Here is an 18,925-nt window from a genome sequence, read left to right as displayed (position 1 = left end):
ATGTCATGTTATTTCCAGGAAAAAAAACCTGGAAGTAACATAACACCGCCCCCTAAATAATTTTATCATTGAGTCTCCAGTGATTCCTAGAGAGGAGTGATGTCATTTCCATTTTCCCCGGAAATGATGTCATGCTATAAATGGTAGAGATTTTTTTAAAAAAATTCCTTCCACTGGCTACAGCAGAAGGCTAGTAAGCCACACAACTAAATATAGAGGTTCCTGTCACCCATTATGCCTCAAATGATCTAGCCTTCTCCATGAATACGTCTGTGGCTTTATAAGGAGCCGTCTGGCCAGTAAATGCTACCATTTTGTGTTTCAGCAAACTGCATAAGTTAATTCCAAGTACTTATTCAGAGAACCATCTTGTCTGTTCTGCATCTTTCTGTTCTGCATCTTTTCTATTGGTTGGCCTCATGTTTCTATTGGTTGGCCTCATGTGAAAAAGGCAAACTCTATGCTGGGGATAATTAGGAAAGGAGTCGATAATAAAACTGCAAGGATTGTCATGCCCTTATATAAAGCAGTAGTGCGACCGCACTTGGAGTACTGTGTTCAGTTCTGGTCGCCACATCTCAAAAAGGATATCGAAGAGATAGAAAAAGTGCAGAGAAGGGCAACGAGGATGATTGAAGGATTGGAGCACCTTCCTTATGAGGAGAGGCTGCAGCGTTTGGGACTCTTTAGTTTGGAGAGGAGACGTCTGAGGGGGGATATGATTGAAGCCTATAAAATTATGCATGGGGTAGAAAATGTTGACAGAGAGAAATTTTTCTCTCTTTCTCACAATACTAGAACCAGGGGGCATACATTGAAAATGCTGGGGGGAAGAATTAGGACTAATAAACGGAAACACTTCTTCACGCAACGTGTGATTGGTGTTTGGAATATGCTGCCACAGGAGGTGGTGATGGCCACTAACCTGGATAGCTTTAAAAAAGGGCTTGGACAGATTTATGGAGGAGAAGTCAATCTATGGCTACCAATCTTGATCCTCCTTGATCTCAGATTGCAAATGCCTTAGCAGACCAGGTGCTCAGGAGCAGCAGCAGCAGCAGAAGGCCATTGCTTTCACCTCCTGCATGTGAGCTCCCAAAGGCACCTGGTGGGCCACTGCGAGTAGCAGAATGCTGGACTAGATGGACTCTGGTCTGATCCAGCAGGCTAGTTCTTATGTTCTTATGTTCTTATGTTCTGTCTTTCTTCCAGGACACGGATGTCATTGTTTGGGATGTGATCAACGAGAGCGGTTTGTACCGGCTAAAGGGCCACAAGGATGCTGTTACACAGGTGCTCTTTCTGAAGGAGAAGAATATACTGGTTTCCAGGTAAAGGTGCTCACTTCAGATCCTGTAGACCAGACTTCTCGGTGGTATTAATGAACTGATCTGAGAGCTCGAGTTAAATTAAGGACTTTATCATTCTTATTCCCCCAGCACAGTTAATAACAGAGATCAGCATAGCTGAATTCAGGCCCACCAACCAGATGCTTTAGCCTTCTCTGTTAGCTCTTGCAGTCTTAGTCAGACAGTGAAAATGGATGGGCGAATTGTGGACTATTCGATAACCTTGTCTGGTGTGGGGGAAAATAAACTTGGAAGACTGGTGGAGATTGTTCCTCGTTGGTTTCATCATTTTTGTTAGCTCTGCCAAACCACTGAAGGCATAAATGGAGAGCCAGAGGTGGTGTAGAGTTGGAATAGGTCCAGGTTTGGATCCCCATTCTGCTGTGGAAGCTCACCGGGTGAGCTTGGGTTGGTTGTATGCTCTTGGGATAACCTACCTCACAGGGTTGTTGTGAGGGTAAGATGGAGGAGAGGGAAATGAAGTATCCCATTTTTGGGTCCTCACTGGGGAGAAAGATGAGGCAGAAAATATATGAAATAAGAGGTGCCAATTACCTTTCAGATTACAGAAGAGTGACTACAGTTGGCCGTATTTATTCTTCTATTTACGAGTATTCAGTACATAACTGGGAATGGGATGGTGCCATTGAGGGAGAAGGTGGCACAGTGCCCTTCAAGGGAGTCTATCTAAAAGCTTATAGCACTGCCACTTCCTGGCAAGGCTGTAAGTTGCCCTAGGACAGTGGTGACGAACCTATGGCATGGGTGTCAGAGGTGGCACTCGGAGCCCTCTCTGTGGGCATGCACAAACAGTTCGCCATGGGGGAAATCGCCCCCCCCCCATACATCTAGGCTGCCTCGATTATTAGCATTAAACCTAAGACCTAGTTTTGGGGAAGCTGTGTAGGTAACCCTGTTAAGCGCTGTTAAACCCCACTGATTTTCACGTGAAGAACTAAAGCTCGATCTTTTATCTGGGAGTAAGCTCGGTTGCTGGCTATGGGGCTTGCTTCTGAGTAAACCCTCCCAGGGTCGTGATTCACCCGTTTGAAGAGTTGCACGGTTGCTTCAAAGCAAAGCCACCGACTACCACCAAGCTTACTCCTGAGTAATGCACGCCTCGGAGCCAACTGTTTTGTCTAAACTAAAACCTCAGATTTCAGGTTAAATTGCCGTGTTGGCACTTTGCGATAAGTTCGTGGGTTTTGGGTTGCAGTTTTGGCACTCGGTCTCGAAAAGGTTCGCCATCACTGCCCTAGGAAATAGGATTTTATGTGGCTCGGTCCAAGTATTTTGCCTGCTTTAGCTGGTTAATGGCAAGGGACAACAGAACTATGCAGTCCAGTAGTAGCTAAATAAATTCAGACTGATTTGGATGCTGTTGCCTTTATTTATTCATTTGTATTTTAGTATCCACTATGTAATTTTTTCTCCCTCCCAGTTCAAAAGACACATTAGTGAAGTGGTGGGACTTGAATACGCAGCACTGCTTCAAAACACTGGTTGGGCACCGGACTGAGGTAAATAATTTACTGAGACAGAAACAGTAAGAATGGGCAGAAAAAGTACAGACTATGGCAGCTTTCTTTCTTGTAATTTAGGCTTCAGCGGTTGGAAAATTGTGACATTGTTGTTTGTCTTCCAACCAGTCCCATTTGTTTATTGAGGTCATTTTTAAAATTTTCCCTCATAAAAGAAGATTTTATGTAGAATACTTGCTGAACACCAGCATAGTATTAGAAATGTTAAAGAGTGAATTGTAACAATAGAATACTATTATTAATCTAAAGGTAAATTTCTAAAAAAAAATCCTAAATATTGAAAGTAACGTTCGTATTTAGGTTGTTTTTAATCTGCCATTCTCCTGTCATTGGCTCAGGGTGTCAGTACAAGGAAAGAGAAAAAAACACCAGTTTAACACCACAAACGTCACGAACATTCAGTTGACCAGAAAAGGCCAACTATTATAACCTCCAAGAGCAAAATCTCACCTGAAAATTATTCCAAATAGCTCAGCCCACATAGTTTGTAAAAGCACCTCAGAGTTGGATAAATATTTCCAAAGAAGCAGGCTTCACTAAATTGAATGGGATTTGCTCACATTTAAGCATGACTTTTGGACAGCAGTCTTCATTGTCCTGAAGTTCCCTTTATATTTCCACGGCAGGAAGAATATCATGTTTGAAGCAGCCTCATCTCTTTAGATCAGAGGTGTCCAACTCTGGCGCTTCAAATGTTCATGGACTACAATTCCCATCAGCCCCTGGGAATTGTAGACCATGAAGCACCAGAGTTGGACATCCCTTCTCTAGATCAATGATACTTGCTTTGTGGCTTACATTGCACCAAATGCACAGTGATACAAAATGTGTAATATTAAACAGTTGCATAATAGTGATAACATTTTAAATTACCAGGGTACCTCTACTCAAGTAGGACAGTCTGTCTTCAGCATGGTTTCACTTCGGCCAACCGCTATGTCTCTGGAGTGAGGGAAGGCCTTTACCTTCTGTCTTCCAGCTCTCTCATCAGTGTGAGGCTCAGCAGATCACATGAGAAAGTGAGATCGCCAGGGAGCCTGATGGAGAGCAAGCTGGCCACCAAGAAGGGGATGTGAAACCACCCATATCCCTACTTTACCAAGCTTGCTATTTTCCTGGGTAGCTGTCGTGATGGTTTTACTCTCTCTTCTTTGTAACCAACTTTCCCTCACACAGGCAGCCACTGAGGTGCTGAGATGAGGCTGTGCAGGTACCTGGAGAGGGGTGGGGCTCTTTGCTTTTGATCTTTGGCAGGAGGCACGTGACTCTGGGGGGCTTGCAGGATATTCATCCTCCAGTCCCACCAGAGAGCCAGCACGGTGTAGTGTTTAAGAGTGGTGGACTCTAATCTGGAGAACTGCGTTTGATTCCCCACTCCTCCACCTGAGTGGTGGACTCTGGTGAATGGGATTTGTTTCCCCACTCCTACACATGAAACCTACTGGGCGACCTTGGGCTAGCTATAGTTCTTTCAGAACTCTCTCAGCCCGACCTAGCTCACAAGGCGTCTGTTGTGGGGAGAGGAAAGGAAAGAGGTTTGTAAACAGCTTTGAGACTTTTTGCAGGAGAGAAAGGTGTGTCATAAATCCAGACATTTCTCCTTCAGTGGCGGCTTCAGGTGGGGAACCCCCTGACTACTACAGGCCCTATCACAGGGGTCTGCAACCTGTGGCTCTCCAGATGTACATGGACTACAATTCCCATCAGCCCCAATTGGCCATGCTGGCAGGGGCTGATGGGATTTGTAGTCCATGAACTTCTGGAGAGCTGCAGGTTTCAGACCTCTGGCCTATCAGAAAATGGCCTTTCCCACTGTCCAGGCACATGGCTTAGTATCACATTGGAGTACAATGTCTGAAGAGCCCCAGGTGGCTTGTCGAAGATCCTCCCGAATCAGTCCAAACTTGGGGGTCCCTAAATCCCTGCTGTAAGCATGAAGACGTGTCCATTTATCTCACAGAAATGAGAAAAGCCTGTTTGTTTTGTCCTTGATTGGACATCGTTGACAGGGCAGTCAAGTGAAGACTTCTGACCTATTCTCCTTGTTCAGGTGTGGGGACTGGCTTTAGTTGCGGAAGGAAAGCTTCTTCTCACGGGGTCTGCAGACAGCGAACTGAGGGCCTGGAGCATCAGCCATTTCCAGGAGGTAAGTTCTGCTGTTCCTTTATCCTCCTGCCCTCTGTCCCACATGGTGAACTATAAAACTGCCACCCTTGTCTAATACCTCCTGCCCAAGGCGGGCTTCAATCACTTTAGTGAAAGAGGCCTCTGCCTTGCCCTACATCAGGGGTTGGCAACCTTTAACACCCAAAGAGCCATTTGGACCCGTTTTCCACGGCCCTGAAGATCTACCGAGCCAGAGAGGCGGCTCCACACAGAGCCACCTCCAGTTTGGTTCTTCCACTCACCTTTCCTTCCAGCGCTGGGAGGCGGAGGCGCCAGGTAGGGGCTTTCTGTTCCCATGTGAGCAGGCAGCTGCCTGCTCCGTGGGGCAGAGGGGGGATGGCGCTGTGGGAGACAGCAGCACTGGGCAGGGAAATCCCCTCTGCCCGATGGAGCAGGCAGCCGCCCGCTCCGTGGGGCAGAGGGGGGATGGCGGCTGCTCTAGAGGGACATGGCCACACTACCTTCTGACCTCCAGGGGTCAGAGGGCAGTGTGAGCATTTCCCTCCAACCCTCCAGAGCAGCACTGGAAGGAGAGGTGTGGAGGGGACGCGAAAAGCGGCGCCCTCACGTACGGAGCCACCTCAGGTTCAGCCCCTCCACTCACCTTTCCTTCCAGCGCTGCTCTGGAGGGCTGGAGAAACATGCCCATGCTACCCTCCGACCTCCAGGCCACGTGGAACTGCAGTATAAGGCAGAAAGAGCTGCATGCGGCTCTGGAGCCGCAGGTTGCAGACCCCTGCCCTAGATTGATTGCTTTTTTGCATCAGCCGTTAAGACTTTTGTTCTCATAATCATAAAAATGAGAGGAGTTTCTGGCACTTGGGTGGGTTGAATTTGAGGAGTTAATCCAGGGTTGTTATGAAGAGACCAGATAGGTATTTCCCATCTTGTCCGGCATGGCTTGGAAGCAGGAGGGGATACCACAATGACTGTAGGGCCTTTGCACGACTCCCATAATCCCCTTTCTATTGCTTTGTGGTATAGTCCTTGGGCTGTGTATATTACTGCCTGGTTTGTGCCAGCTGGCCATAAGTAAATCACTAACGAATAGTGAAATGTTGGCTACTTTTTGTCTTTAGTAGGTAAAGCACTGTTTGGCATGCTTGGTGGTGTCATGATTAAGAGCAGGTGGTCTCTAATGTGGAGAACTGAGTTTCATTCCCCACTCCTCCATGTGAGCAGTGGACTCTTATCTGGTGAACTAGATTTGTTTCCGCACTCCTGCACATGAAGCCTGCTGGGTGACCTTGGGCCAATCACAGCTCTCTCAGAGGCCCACCTACTTCACAAGGTGTCTGTTGTGGAAAGAAGAAGGGAAAAGGTTGTAAGCTGCCTTGAGACTCCTTACAGGAGAGAAAGGCAGGGTATAAATTCAAACTTTCCCTCTTCTTCTTGTGTCCAGCAGCCCTGGTGCTAAACTCCAGATTTTTTTGCTAACATAATTGGTATCTGCTGGACCTTTGACTTGGCTCTACCCGTGCATATTTGTAGAATTATTCAATTCAGCGCAGGTAACTCATTAAAAGAGTTTGCAGAATGACAGATGGAAGATTCTGTGTTTTATTTTATTACTTTGTTTGTTTTTTGGTATCATAAACAGGGTCTGGATTCTGATGAGCCCCAGTACAAGAGAAGTAAAGGACCTTCAGAGAACTTGGAAGGATCTTTGGAAGTTGATAAGGCAGCAGATCAGGATGAGACCCAAGAAGAGGTATTTTCTGTGCATTCTTGCTAATAGAGCATTCATGCTGTCGTCCAAAATATGATTAAAAAATGATGCTTTAAGTTTTTAAAAATGTGTCTGAAACATAGAAGATGCTCTGCCATGACCCACTTGGTAGGTTCCCATATTTCCAGTTTACTTGGGCCGATACAAGTATTACTCAAGGAAGAATAGGTGAAGTTTCCCCTTCCGTCGTATTTGACCCTGGGGTACCACTGCAAGCAGTGATTTTATAGGCAAGCCGTTTTTGTGGGGTAGTTTGCCATTGCTTTCCCCGGCTATTCTTTACTCCCTAGCTATGAGCTAGGTACTCATTTACCGACCAAGGAATAGATGGCTGGCTGAGTTGACCATGAGCCAGCTACCAGGATATCTGACCCACAGGGGGCTCGAACTCCTGACCGTGTGAGTGGCAGTGTAAGCACTTAACCACTATGCCACGCAGCTCCTCACGGAAGAATACTTTATTCATATTATCCAAGAGGAGATGCCATGCATGCCTTGGCTGGCTATACAGTGTGCTTAAATCCAGGTTCTCTCAAGATCTCAGAAAATGTAATCCTTTTTTTGTACGAGAAGTCATTCTTAAAATGCCTCGGTTCAGTTCTGAAACTGAATTCCTCTTGCAGCTGTGACCAGTGGGCACCCACCGTGGAGAAAGAACTGCTCTCGAGCCTGCCCTTAACCCTTGCTTTGTTTTCAGCCTTAGTTTGTGCTGTTGTGAGGGCCTAATGCCACAAAGAAACTACCATCAAACTATGCTTTGTAAACTAGGGTTATATGATGTGCAATCATGGGTCCTGTGGATCTCCAGAGTCTCTTGCGTTGGAGGAAAGGAATTTGCGCTGGGGGCAGGCACCGCTGTTAATGGAACAGATTTCCTGGATCTGGCCAATGGAGTTCTAACCACCCTGTCCTGTGGGGTGGGGGGTAGATGGGCAGATGGAGGGCAAAGACTCTGGTGTTCGGGTGCCCCATAGCTCTGTGATGGCAAAACTTAGAAATGGGTGCCATGGCAGAACTACACTGGAGTCCAAGGGGATGCTAGCACAAGTGAGGTCGTGGGCCGGGGTGTTCCTGGGGTGGAGTCAACTGTAGTTGGCTTCCACCTGGGCTTTCAAGCCAGAAATGCTGCGACCAGTGTTATGGGTGGCATAACTCCATTCAACCCTATGGAGGGCTTTTCTGGTGGCTTTTCGGCTGTACCCTTGCACCATCTGAAAGTCCTCTGGAGGCAGTGCAGCCAAGAGCTGTCCCTGATGGTGGCAGCCTCACGGTTGGGCTGACGAAGTGCTGAACATAAGAACATAAGAACAAGCCAGCTGGATCAGACCAGAGTCCATCTAATCCAGCTCTCTGCTACTCGCAGTGGCCCACCAGGTGCCTTTGGGAGCTCACATGCAGGATGTGAAAGCAAGGGCCTTCTGCGGCTGTTGCTCCCGAGCACAGGACAGCCCTCTTCCGAGGTAGTGAGCCGCAGCACCACTCTTCCTGTAAGAAGTGCAAAAGCAGCAAGCACGGGGATGCTCTCGGACATCCCACGGCTGATAGTCAAATCTACTGCACGATCCTTGCTGACTTCAGGAGCACATTCCCTGACGTGTCACAGATAGATGCCTGTTTACATTTTTCCTGCAGCACTCTATTGAAAAGAAAGACAGACTTTCTCTGCGTAGCCCCACCCTCTTTTTCTGTGTAGTCCCTCCTTGGTCATTCAGGTGTGAGACAGAACCCCGGGAAGGGCCTTGCGCAAATATTGATGATGTAAGAGTGAGCCCATTCTCATGAAGAGGTTGCTTTGTTAACCCTTTGCTGTCTGTTTCCTGGAACAAAAGCAAAGCACTTCAGAGAATCTGTGCCAGTTACAGAAGTAGATTCCCCCCCTCCCAGCAGTGGGGTAGGAGGTTAAGAACTTGTGTATCTAATCTGGAGGAACCGGGTTTGATTCCCCGCTCTGCCGCCTGAGCTGTGGAGGCTTATCTGGGGAATTCAGATTAGCCTGTACGCTCCCACACACGCCAGCTGGGTGACCTTCGGCTAGTCACAGCTTCTCAGAGCTCTCTCAGCCCCACCTACCTCACAGGGTGTTTGTTGTGAGGGGGGAAGGGCAAGGAGATTGTAAGCCCCTTTGAGTCTCCTGCAGGAGAGAAAGGGGGGATATAAATCCAAACTCTTCTTCTTCCCAGCAAACTACTGGTTTGTATTTATACATCTATTGTTGAATGTGCATTTTTAATAATGTTTTTCTCATTCACCATTGAGGAAAGCCATGAGGTCAAAATGCATATGGTTTTGTTGGTCATTTGGTATATTCGTCAATTGTAAGGACACTTGTTACTTATGTGTCTTATATGTGGGGATCTGGTTTCCAGAACCTATGTTTTTATTAACCGTTTTTATTCTGTATTACGTGTGAACGAATTAAATATTTTTTTCAATAATTTTGCTCTTTAGTTAGCAGGATCTTTGCAGTAATGCACATTCTAAACTGTTAGGATATACTGCATGCCTGGGAGTACTGTAGAAAGAAATCATAGATGGTGCTTCTTTGGCATGCAGATTTGTTGGGTATGGTGCCTGAATGCAGCCATTCCTCCCGTGGGGCCAGTTTGTTTGGTTGCCTTCTGTGCAATGCAGTGGCATAGAGGTTAAGAGCAAGTGTACTCTAATCTGGAGGAACTGGGTTTGATTCCCCGCTCTGCCACTTGAGCTGTGGAGGCTTATCTGGGGAATTCAGATTAGCCTGTGCACTCCAACACACGCCAACTGGGTGACCTTGGGCTAGTCACAGTTCTTCTGAGCTCTCTCAGCCCCACCTACCTCACAGGGTGTTTGTTGTGAGGGGAGGGGAGGGAAAGGAGTTTGTAAGCCCCTTTGAGTCTCCTTATAGGAGAGAAAGGGGGGATATAAATCCAACTCTTCTTCTTCTTCTTCTTCTTCTTCTTCTTCTTCTTCTTCTTCTTCTTCTTCTTCTTCTTCTTCTTCTTCTTCTTCTTCTTCTTCTTCTTCTTCTTCTTCTTCTTCTTCTTCTTCTTCTTCTTCTTCTTCTTCTTCTTCTTCTTCTTCTTCAGTGCTCAGCCCTTAATTGTTTACCTCTCTTGCCCCCATCTCTGTCAGAGCATCCTGAGCTGCACAAAATCTGGCTCCATTATGCGGGAAGGAAGGGACCGAGTTGTTTCTCTCGCCACCGATCGGACAGGGAGGATTCTTGCTTGCCACGTAAGTCGCCGCCTTTTGTTGACCCTCACCCGAGGATGGGCCATTCTCAAAGGAGCCTTCCTTACAGCTCCGCAGAAGGTAACTCAGCAACTGACTCTCTGGTCTCTCTTTCCAAGGGGAACAGACTCTGTCTTGGAAATGTTCTATGTCCTTAGCGGAAGGGCCCCGAAGATCCGTGAGGGAAAAAATGGATAAGAAAAGTGAAGAAAGCTGAGGAAAGAAGGGGCCAAGTGAAGTGCTTCTTCGGCCGTTCTTTCCCGTTCTTGTATTTTTTTAAAGATCGCGTGTGAAAAGGTGTGACTCCAGTGTCTGGAAGGTTGTCAGCCCTTCACAAAAAGAGTTCCATCTAAGGAGCATGAGAATCTGAGTGGCAATGACCTAAGCGTTTGCATGTGGGCGCTTAGCTGCGTCATCACAGCGCGAGAAGCTGGCCAGATATCTTTCTGTCACATCCTGGATCCTGCTGCAGTCGCCTCCCATGCCCCTGTTTCTGGCCACCATCAAGGATATCCCCTCCAGAAGAAAAAGGCATGAACCAGCCAGACCCTGTAATGCCACCTTCCAGCCCACATGAAGAATCTCCTTCCCATGGAAGAAATATAATTCCCCTTTGTGTACCCATTTCCCTGGATTTCTCACCAGTGTATAAAGAAGAAGGCTGGCTTCTGGGGAGACCTCTGGCTTTTGCTGCGTAGCTCAACTACTTGGAAACCTCTTCATTTTTAGATCTAGCTTGGTACTTCCAGAAGCTCCTAAATCTCCCTGCCTACCTTGGCACGTCACAGAAATCTCTACTGGCTGGCCTCTGACTTCCAGCTGATCTGGAAGATGGGCCTCTGACTTCCAGCTGATCTGGAAGATGGGGCAGGCGGTTGTCTTGCACATAGAGCAGGACAGAGTATAGTGGGTGAGGGATGTATTAGGGGTTGCCAGGATGGGTTTGAAAGGTGGGAAAGGGGACAGGAGAACAAGAGGATGTTACTCTCAGTGCCTGAACCATTTCAGGTGAACCAAAAAGAAACGGGTGGCTGAATGGGAGGCAACGGAACCAGGGGTGGCCCCTTGGTGGTGGGACAATACTTTTTAAAAACATATTTTTATCTTTTGGCTTCTGGATCCGATTGTGGCTTTAATTTTTCTCTCTCTAGGCAAAGACTGGAGGAGGAGGAGGATGAAGATGGAGATGAAGCGGTCCGAAGTTCAGCTTACTGTGGGCAAAGAGAAGTGATTGTTCGCCTTGTGAAAATAAAGGCTTCCGCCAAAATCAAGTGAGGCCGGGCTCTTGAAGGGCGGTCATGGAAGAAAAAAGTAGCATATAAATACAAAGCTGGAGGAGTTATCTTGTCCAACCCCCCCCCCCCCACACACACACACATACACAATGTAGGAAATTCACAACTACCTCCCCCAGTGTCCACATGACCTGTGCTAAATGTCCAGAGCAGGGGAACTCATGCTCGAGAGCTGCATGCTCTTCTGCCCTTGCACTGCTCCACGAGTCGAGACGCTGGCTCCCATCTCTGCTCCGCCTCTGCAGGCAGCAGGCAGACGACCAACTGCCCAAGAGTCGGGCTGGCTGGCGCCAGGCTTCCCTCTCACCTGCCCCATTGAGCCGGGCGGCGCTTCCCCGTGGTCGGGCGAGGCCAAGCCACTGGCTCCCCATTCTCGGGGTCTCGCCCTGCAGACAGCAGGGCAGACGCGATCCATGCGCTTCTCAAATGAGTGGAGTAAAAGGTAAAACCCAATATACACAGTGTTATCTTTATTTTAAATGTCAAAATTATTTTATGCTCCAAGTGTTTTCTTTTCCCATGGAAAACGGGTCTAAATGGCTCTTTTGAGTGTTAAAGGTTCCCTACCCTGGTCCAGGAGGAAGGGGAAAAAAATCGCTTCCAGGATCCCTGGAGGCTGATCTTGACTCCAGGCTGGGAGGAAAATTCCTCCCTGACCCCAAAGTGGTGATAGGCATTACTCTCTGTGCATAACATTTGATACAGGTATTTTATGTATTTATTTGCTTCATTTATACCTGCCTTTCAAAGAGCTGGGTGTGGCAATTAAGAGCGGCAGGCTCGAATCTGGAGAAGCAGGCTCCGTTTCTCCACTCCTCTCTACTCGAAGCTCTGCTGGGTGAGGAAGCCTTGGGCCAGTCACAGTTCTCTCAAGAACTCTCTCCTAGCTCCAGCCATCTGCAGAGAGGCAGGCAATTGCAGACCACTACCAAGTCTGTTGCCTTGAAAACCCTACGGGGTCGCAATGAATCAGATGTGACTTGACAGGACTTTTCCTCCCAGTGTTCCCTGACTTCCTCCCCAGCGGGCACCTGGACCTGATTCCATGTTCCCGTTTCTTCCATTTTATGCATACGACCTCCCTATGAGGTAGGCTAGGCAAAGAGTGTATGGCTGGCCCACGGTCACTCCACAAGCTTGGAGAAAAAGGGAAAAGACCACTGTACCCTAGCTGCCTATGAGTGTAACAAAACAACCTACATTGCAATTTACAGCTGGGGGGGCATCTCCTGAGGAGGGACGTGTCTGGAAGAAGAAGAAGGAGGGAGCAGGAGGAGATGAGGAGGGTCCAGAAGAAGCCAGCTAGGTGGAGAGCAAGGATTTTTCAGGAGAAGTGCGTGAACAGGAGGAGAATCTCCAGAAGTATGTCCAAGCCAAAATTTGTGAAGCTTGTCCTTGATATCTTGAGGGATCAATGAAATCTTTGTTCCCTGAGCTGATTCGTGACCCTTAGACCTCGCAGGCCTGCCGGTCCATATCCAGAAAGTCTGTGGGGAAGAATCAAGCCCCACTTGGAGGGCCCGCGAAAGCCGTTCTGGCCAGCCGGCCAGCGTTGACTTGTTCGGGTTGCAGTTTGATTATGGGCAACTTAGTATTATCTACTAATGCTTTTTATTCGAACAGGTCTTTCGACTTGATACTCAGCCCCAGAGGGGAGCTGAAAGCCGTCCTCATGCTCCAGAACAACACCGTTGAGTCTTACTCCCTGAACTCATCAGCACAGTCCTCCCAAGTTATCCGGACATCCACCATAAACATCGAGGGGCACCGCAGCGATGTCCGGACACTGGCGTTTAGTTCGGACAACATTGCCGTTCTTTCTGCATCTGCTGAGTCAGTTAAGGTTTGGAACAGGTAGGAAATTCTTCTTGAAAGATACCTGAAGCAGCCTTCTACTGAACCAGATTCTTGGTCTGTTGAAGTCAGTAAGAAAATCAAAAGCTACTGGGTACAGTATGCAGATCACAACAGAATGAAAATGCATGTCAGATACAATCTGTCAGATACAATCTATGAAGATAATGGGCGAAGAAGAAGAAGAGTTTGGATTTATATCTCCCTTTCTCTCCTGTAGGAGGCACGGGGCTCCCTGTCTCCTTGCCCGCCCCATGCAACAAACACCCTATGAGATTGGGTGGGGCTGAGAGAGCTCTGAAAAGCTGTGACTGGTCCAAAGTGCCCCAGCTGGCGCGGTGTGGCGGTGCACAGGCTAATCTGAATTCCCCAGATAAGCCTCCGCAGCTCAAGCAACAGAGCTGGGGAATCAAGGCCGGTTCCTCCAGATTATAATTCACCTTCTCTTAACCACTACGCCACTGCTTGTAGTTAATGCAAATCATAATATACCAGTGATGGCGAACCTTTTTGAGACCGAGGTGCTTAGAGTCGCAACCCAAGCCCCACTTATTTGTGCAAAGTGCCAACCCGACGAATTTAATCCTGAATGCTGAGGTTGTGGTTTTGGAAAACCGGTTGGAAACCTAACCTCCAGCCCCACCCAGGCTCGAGCTGGACCAGCCACTCACAGCCTCCAACAAATCCCATGCGTGCACCGCTTCTGTGCCTCTCTAGCATCTCTGCCTCCTCTGCCTTCCCCTCGGGCAGCAGCAGCCACCCAGAAAGCACAGGCACCAGGTGCGGCCACCCGAGGAGTCCTCCTTCCTCCGCCCAGGAATGCGTGCATGTCGTGCTCAGTGGCCCAGGTGGCCAGCCCTGGATGTGTGTGTGTGTCGTGAGTGTGTGTGTGATTTCCTCCGCCTCCCACATGGCCGAACTCTGTGTGCTGCCTTGGCTCACAGAGGAGACTCCGAGTGCCACCTCTGGCACCCGTGCCATAGGTTCGCCATCACTGTAATATACCATTGGCAAATAAGGTCATGAATAACATACGAGAATAATAACATGCAGAGATCTTTTGATCTGTTGTGATTCTCGTGTATTGTTCAAGTGCTTATTTGCTGATGGTATATTATGATTTGCACCGTCGGAGTTGGTATTCATTCCTTAAACTGACAGCAGCTCCCTAGGGTTTGAGATCTTTCATGTCAGTTACTACCTTATGCCAGGGCTTGAACCTGGGATTTTCTGCAAAAGGAGGCGAGAGTTGTGACACAGTTTCACTGCACAAAGCAGAATCCTCAGAAATGGTACATGAATAAGCTTGCCCAAGACGGGAATAGACGTTTTCATCTCATTTTAAAGCAGACTGGTCAATTTCCCTTCGTATTGAAAGTTAATACTGAGTTTCTGTATTGTGCCTCTGCGTAGTTGGTTTCCTGCCTTCTTCGACTCAGTGTTTATCTATATTTGACTGTAGCCCAATCTGAGGCACTGGCTTGATTCCCAGCTCTGCCGCCTGAGCTGTGGAGGCTTACTCTGGGAATTCAGATTAGCCTGTGCACTCCCCACACACGCCAGCTGGGTGACCTTGGGCTGGTCACAGCTTCTCGAGTTCTCAGCCCCACCCACCTCACAGGGCGCTTTGTTGTGAGGGGAAGGGCAAGGAGATTGTCAGCCCCTTGAGTCTCCTGCAGGAGGGAAAGGGGGGATATAAATCCAAAATCTTCTTCTTCTTTATGCATCTGGTATTTCCTGCCTTCGGTGGACACAGTGTTTGCCAAAACATCTTGTTTGTTGCTCTGTTTGGATGTGTAATGATTCTATGTTCGCTTTATAATCACTTCAATATGTATACACTATATTGGCAACCTCACATTTGCTTGGTTTGAGTTTCTGTGTTGTGCCTGTGCGTGGCAGGTTTCTTCCTGTTTAGATTCAGTTATCCTGAACCCTGTTTCTCACCACCTCCTACCTGATCTTTTTAACTGGACATGGCAGGGCTCGAACCTGGGAACTTCTGTATGCCAAGGAGATGCTCAGCCACTAATGCACACTCGCCCCTCGCTAGTTTGCACCTATGTTAAAGCAGCTAAAGTGCAGGGGCCGCTTCCCATTTGCTGTTGAAGGTGACTGCTTCAATTAACACCCGCTTTTCCTTGGAACCGGCATCGCTTTAACTCTTTGGCATAATTGAAGCTAGGCCTTGCTGGTCACTGTGAGCTCTCATTTGATATGCCTTCTTTGCTAGTTGTAAGGGAGGGGAGCGATTCTGGGAGGCTCTCTCCTTCCAAGGGATACAAATATTGCCTGCCCAGTGACCTCTTCTGCTCCCTTGCAGGTCTACCTTGCAGTGCATTCGAACCATGACCTGTGAGTACGCTCTCTGCTCGCTCTTCGTCCCGGGAGACCGACAAGTCATTGTGGGGACCAAGGTAAGTTGCCGTCCCTTCCAAAGCTTGTGCTGCAGAGCCCCATTTAATTCAAATGCCTTTGCCTGGATGGTTTGCCTACTCTGTGTTGGCATTCTGCTTTATTCTCTGGAGCAGCCATTCTCAACCAGGGTTCCCTGGTACCCTGGGGTGCCGTGAGCATGTCCCAGGGGTACCACGGCAACACTACCCCCCCCCCTCATTTTTGTGGTGTCTCCCATCGGCACCAGCAAGGACATGGAGCTGGCCCATGGGGCAGGGCCTGCCACAAGGTCAGCAGCCACCACCACCCCCAGTGCTACCCTTCACCCTGGGAGGGGAAGGTGGGGTGTGTGGCAAGCAGGGGCAATGGGAGGGGAAGGTGGAGAGTGGTGGCAGGGGTACCGTGAGATATGAAGAGTGAGGTCAAGGGTACCCTGACCTCGAAAAGGTTGGGAAACACTGCTCTGGAGCTTCTACAGGATGTGTTCTGTTCTTTCAGTTTGGCATCTAAATGTTGACCGGTTCTCCTAATGGGGGCAGTTGAAATACCGCCAGGAATTATTCCTTATGTGTCCCTTTCTCCATTGTTTGGGCCTGGTGCTGATGTCTCTGTTTCTGTGCTGTTCTTTTGTATAAATGCTGAAAAGCCGCTAGCATCAGGAGTTGGAGCATCAAAAAGTGGCCGAGCTACCAGAAACCCCTGGTTCAAATTTCACCTCAGTCATGAAGTCAAACCAGCATGCCTGGCAGCCTGCGCCTGCGTGCATTCGTTTCCCGCCCAAGGACCAGCGCAGCAGCTGCGTCCTTGCCACAGCCCCGCCCAGGAATGCCCCGCCCCCGGAATGCCCGATTACGCCCCCGTTGTGCTCCGCCCAGCCCCATTGGCGCTACGCCACAGTTTGAATCCCACCACCATGGGAACCTGTTACTAAAATTTTTGGATCCCACCACTGTAACAAACTATATTTGTGAGACATTTCAAAAGGGCTGTTTTTCTGGTTTCATTAACAATATTGTCCTGTAAGTGGTCTGTGAGAAGAGTGATCCAGCTTCGTGTCTTGTTTTAGTCTGGGAAGCTGCAGCTTTTTGACCTGGCTTCGGGGACGTTGTTGGAGACGCTTGAGGCTCACAACGGAGCTCTCTGGTCCATCTCGCTCTCTTCAGATCAGGTAGATTCAGACCACTTTCAGCCATTGCATTTGAATCTCTCTTTCAAGGAGAGCGTTTGGGTCACTTTTTTGTGGGGGGAGGGGGGCAGGCCCGTAGTGGGTTGTGGCATGTTCCATCTGAGGAAGCGGCTTCTTTATGGTAAAGCTATACCTGACAACCATTTTAAAGTGCTAATTTATTCCCATTTTATTACTTTTAACTGTATTTTTTAATATATATATATATATATTATACCAGTACACAAAACCAAATTGGTTCATTATTATTTGGCACAGAAATCAATTTTTTAAATATCCAATATGACACATAAAACAAACGTAGAACTTTTTATAAAAGATAGGTATCTTCTCCAATCTGTCTAATATTCGGCATGGTAGGATACCTGTTACTGTATTATTTTGCTTTTAACTCGCTAAACAGATCTATTTTTATTGCAATTTTATATTAGATTGTATTTTTACATTGATGTGTAGGGGTATTGACTGTCATTTGCTCTGGCTATTTCTTTTTTTAAAAAAATCTGAAGTGATTTGAATCCCTCGAAGTCAACCGTCAAGTTATGTGGACTATTTCCTTGCTACTGAACTATACTTGAGACTGCAGAATGTGTCTGTGTAAATCCTGATCTATCTATGCCTATTAAAGGTTAATAAAGATAAAGATAAAGGTACAGCTGGTGATATTAGGCCAGTCATAAACTCCACACGTGACCTGCCTATGAGGGCGGTCATGAAGACGCAGTGAGGGTGGACGTGGTGGGGGATCCTCCATGTTCTCCTTCGAGCTGTTCAAGAGAAGGGCAGGATCAAGATGCAGTAATTGTATTAGTAACGGAACCTTATTTCCCTCATGGGATTACCATCAAGTAGATAATACAAAACTTTTCACACTTTTAGCTTTTGTGGCGGATCCTTTTGTTCGGAAGTTCATTTAAAATGCCCCGCCCGCCCCGGGTTCTGCTGCTCTTTGCCTCCAGAGATCCTTCTCCTCCCAACCGGCTGGTGCCACTAGTATTTTTGAAGAGGGAGAGGCGGAAGGGGGAATGTTCGGCTGCGAACCGAGTGGGGAATCGGTGGCTCTGCCTTGCAACAGAGCCGCAGTCTTTGGGGGAAGGAAGTCTTCCACCCAGCAGACCCAAATGTTTACGTGTGTCCTTGAGGGAGAAGGTGTTTGAACGCCTCAGTGTTTGAGACGTCTCTCCTTGAGGGAGAAGGTGTTTGAACGCCTCAGTGCAATCATGTGAGGGAGGGAAAGAGGGATTTTTTTACATGCTGAGAAAGCGAGCAGGCTTCGGATTAATGCCGGTATTGTTCTCCTTCAGCGTGGCTTCGTGACAGGCGGCGCAGATAAATGTGTCAAGTTCTGGGGCTTTGAGCTGGTGAAGGATGAAAACACTCTTCAGAAGAGGTGAGGATATCTGAGTGGCAGTGAGGAGCATGGAAGCCACGAGTTTTTTCTTACTTTTGGGGGCCTGGAGGCGCACGATTCCCTCTGTGCAGCCAAATATCTGAGGCAGGCCTGGGAGGTTGTTTAATGCTTGCACTATCACAAGTTGATGAGGTGTCTTGACATGTGCTCTTTCCCCCTCAACAAAATGGAAAAAAACTTGTTTTCTTTGGAGCTTATGAGTGTGAGAAATGAATCTTGGGAATCTCTTAACAGTGGCGTAGGAGGTTAAGAGCTCGTGTATCTAATTTGGAGGAACCAGGTTTGATTCCTAGCTCTGCCACCTGAGCTGTGGAGGCTTATCTGGGGAATTCAGATTCGCTGTGCACTCCCACACACGCCAGCTGGGTGACCTTGGCTTAGACACAGCTTTTCAGAGCTCTCTCAGCCCCACCTACCTCACAGGGTGTTTGTTTTGAGGGGGGAAGGGCAAGGAGATTGTAAGCCCCTTTGTGCCTCCTGCAGGAGAGAAAGGGGGGATATAAATCCAAACTCTTTTTCTTCTTCTGTCTCTTAAATACTAATTCGGTCCTTTTTTATATTCACAAGGTGCCCTGTTCTCACTACCGTTTTCCTTTATTTACGGCTTGCATTTGTACTAAACTAACATTTTTACCAGTGCTCTGTGGAAAACAAACGAGAGAAACATACTTTCTGGATATCTGGTAGTTTTTGAAAATCCCTTCACAACTCCACTGTCGTCTTTATTTATGAAGTTTACATCCCATTTTGCAGGAACTACCAAGGATGCTGCTATATAGTGTTAGTT

The 18,925-nt window shown here is 47.9% G+C and overlaps 1 protein-coding gene across 1 annotated transcript in view; it reads left to right on the top strand.

Moving 5' to 3' along the window:
* The window catches only part of WDR3 (WD repeat domain 3), a 35,767-nt gene that overhangs the window by 5,217 nt on the left and 11,625 nt on the right, over positions 1-18,925 (top strand). Inside the window, 11 exon segments of the mRNA XM_048482804.1 lie at positions 1,213-1,331; positions 2,791-2,869; positions 4,941-5,036; positions 6,657-6,767; positions 9,897-10,015; positions 10,115-10,228; positions 11,153-11,266; positions 12,914-13,144; positions 15,468-15,561; positions 16,608-16,709; positions 18,032-18,117. Of these exon segments, the coding sequence (XP_048338761.1) occupies positions 1,213-1,331; positions 2,791-2,869; positions 4,941-5,036; positions 6,657-6,767; positions 9,897-10,015; positions 10,115-10,228; positions 11,153-11,266; positions 12,914-13,144; positions 15,468-15,561; positions 16,608-16,709; positions 18,032-18,117 (1,265 nt within the window).

The sequence above is a fragment of the Sphaerodactylus townsendi genome, unplaced genomic scaffold (genome assembly GCF_021028975.2).
Source record: "Sphaerodactylus townsendi isolate TG3544 unplaced genomic scaffold, MPM_Stown_v2.3 scaffold_23, whole genome shotgun sequence".
In the NCBI taxonomy this organism is placed as follows: domain Eukaryota; kingdom Metazoa; phylum Chordata; class Lepidosauria; order Squamata; family Sphaerodactylidae; genus Sphaerodactylus; species Sphaerodactylus townsendi.
The sequence above is the reverse complement of the archived record's forward strand: the minus strand, read 5'-3'. Positions and strand labels throughout refer to the sequence as shown.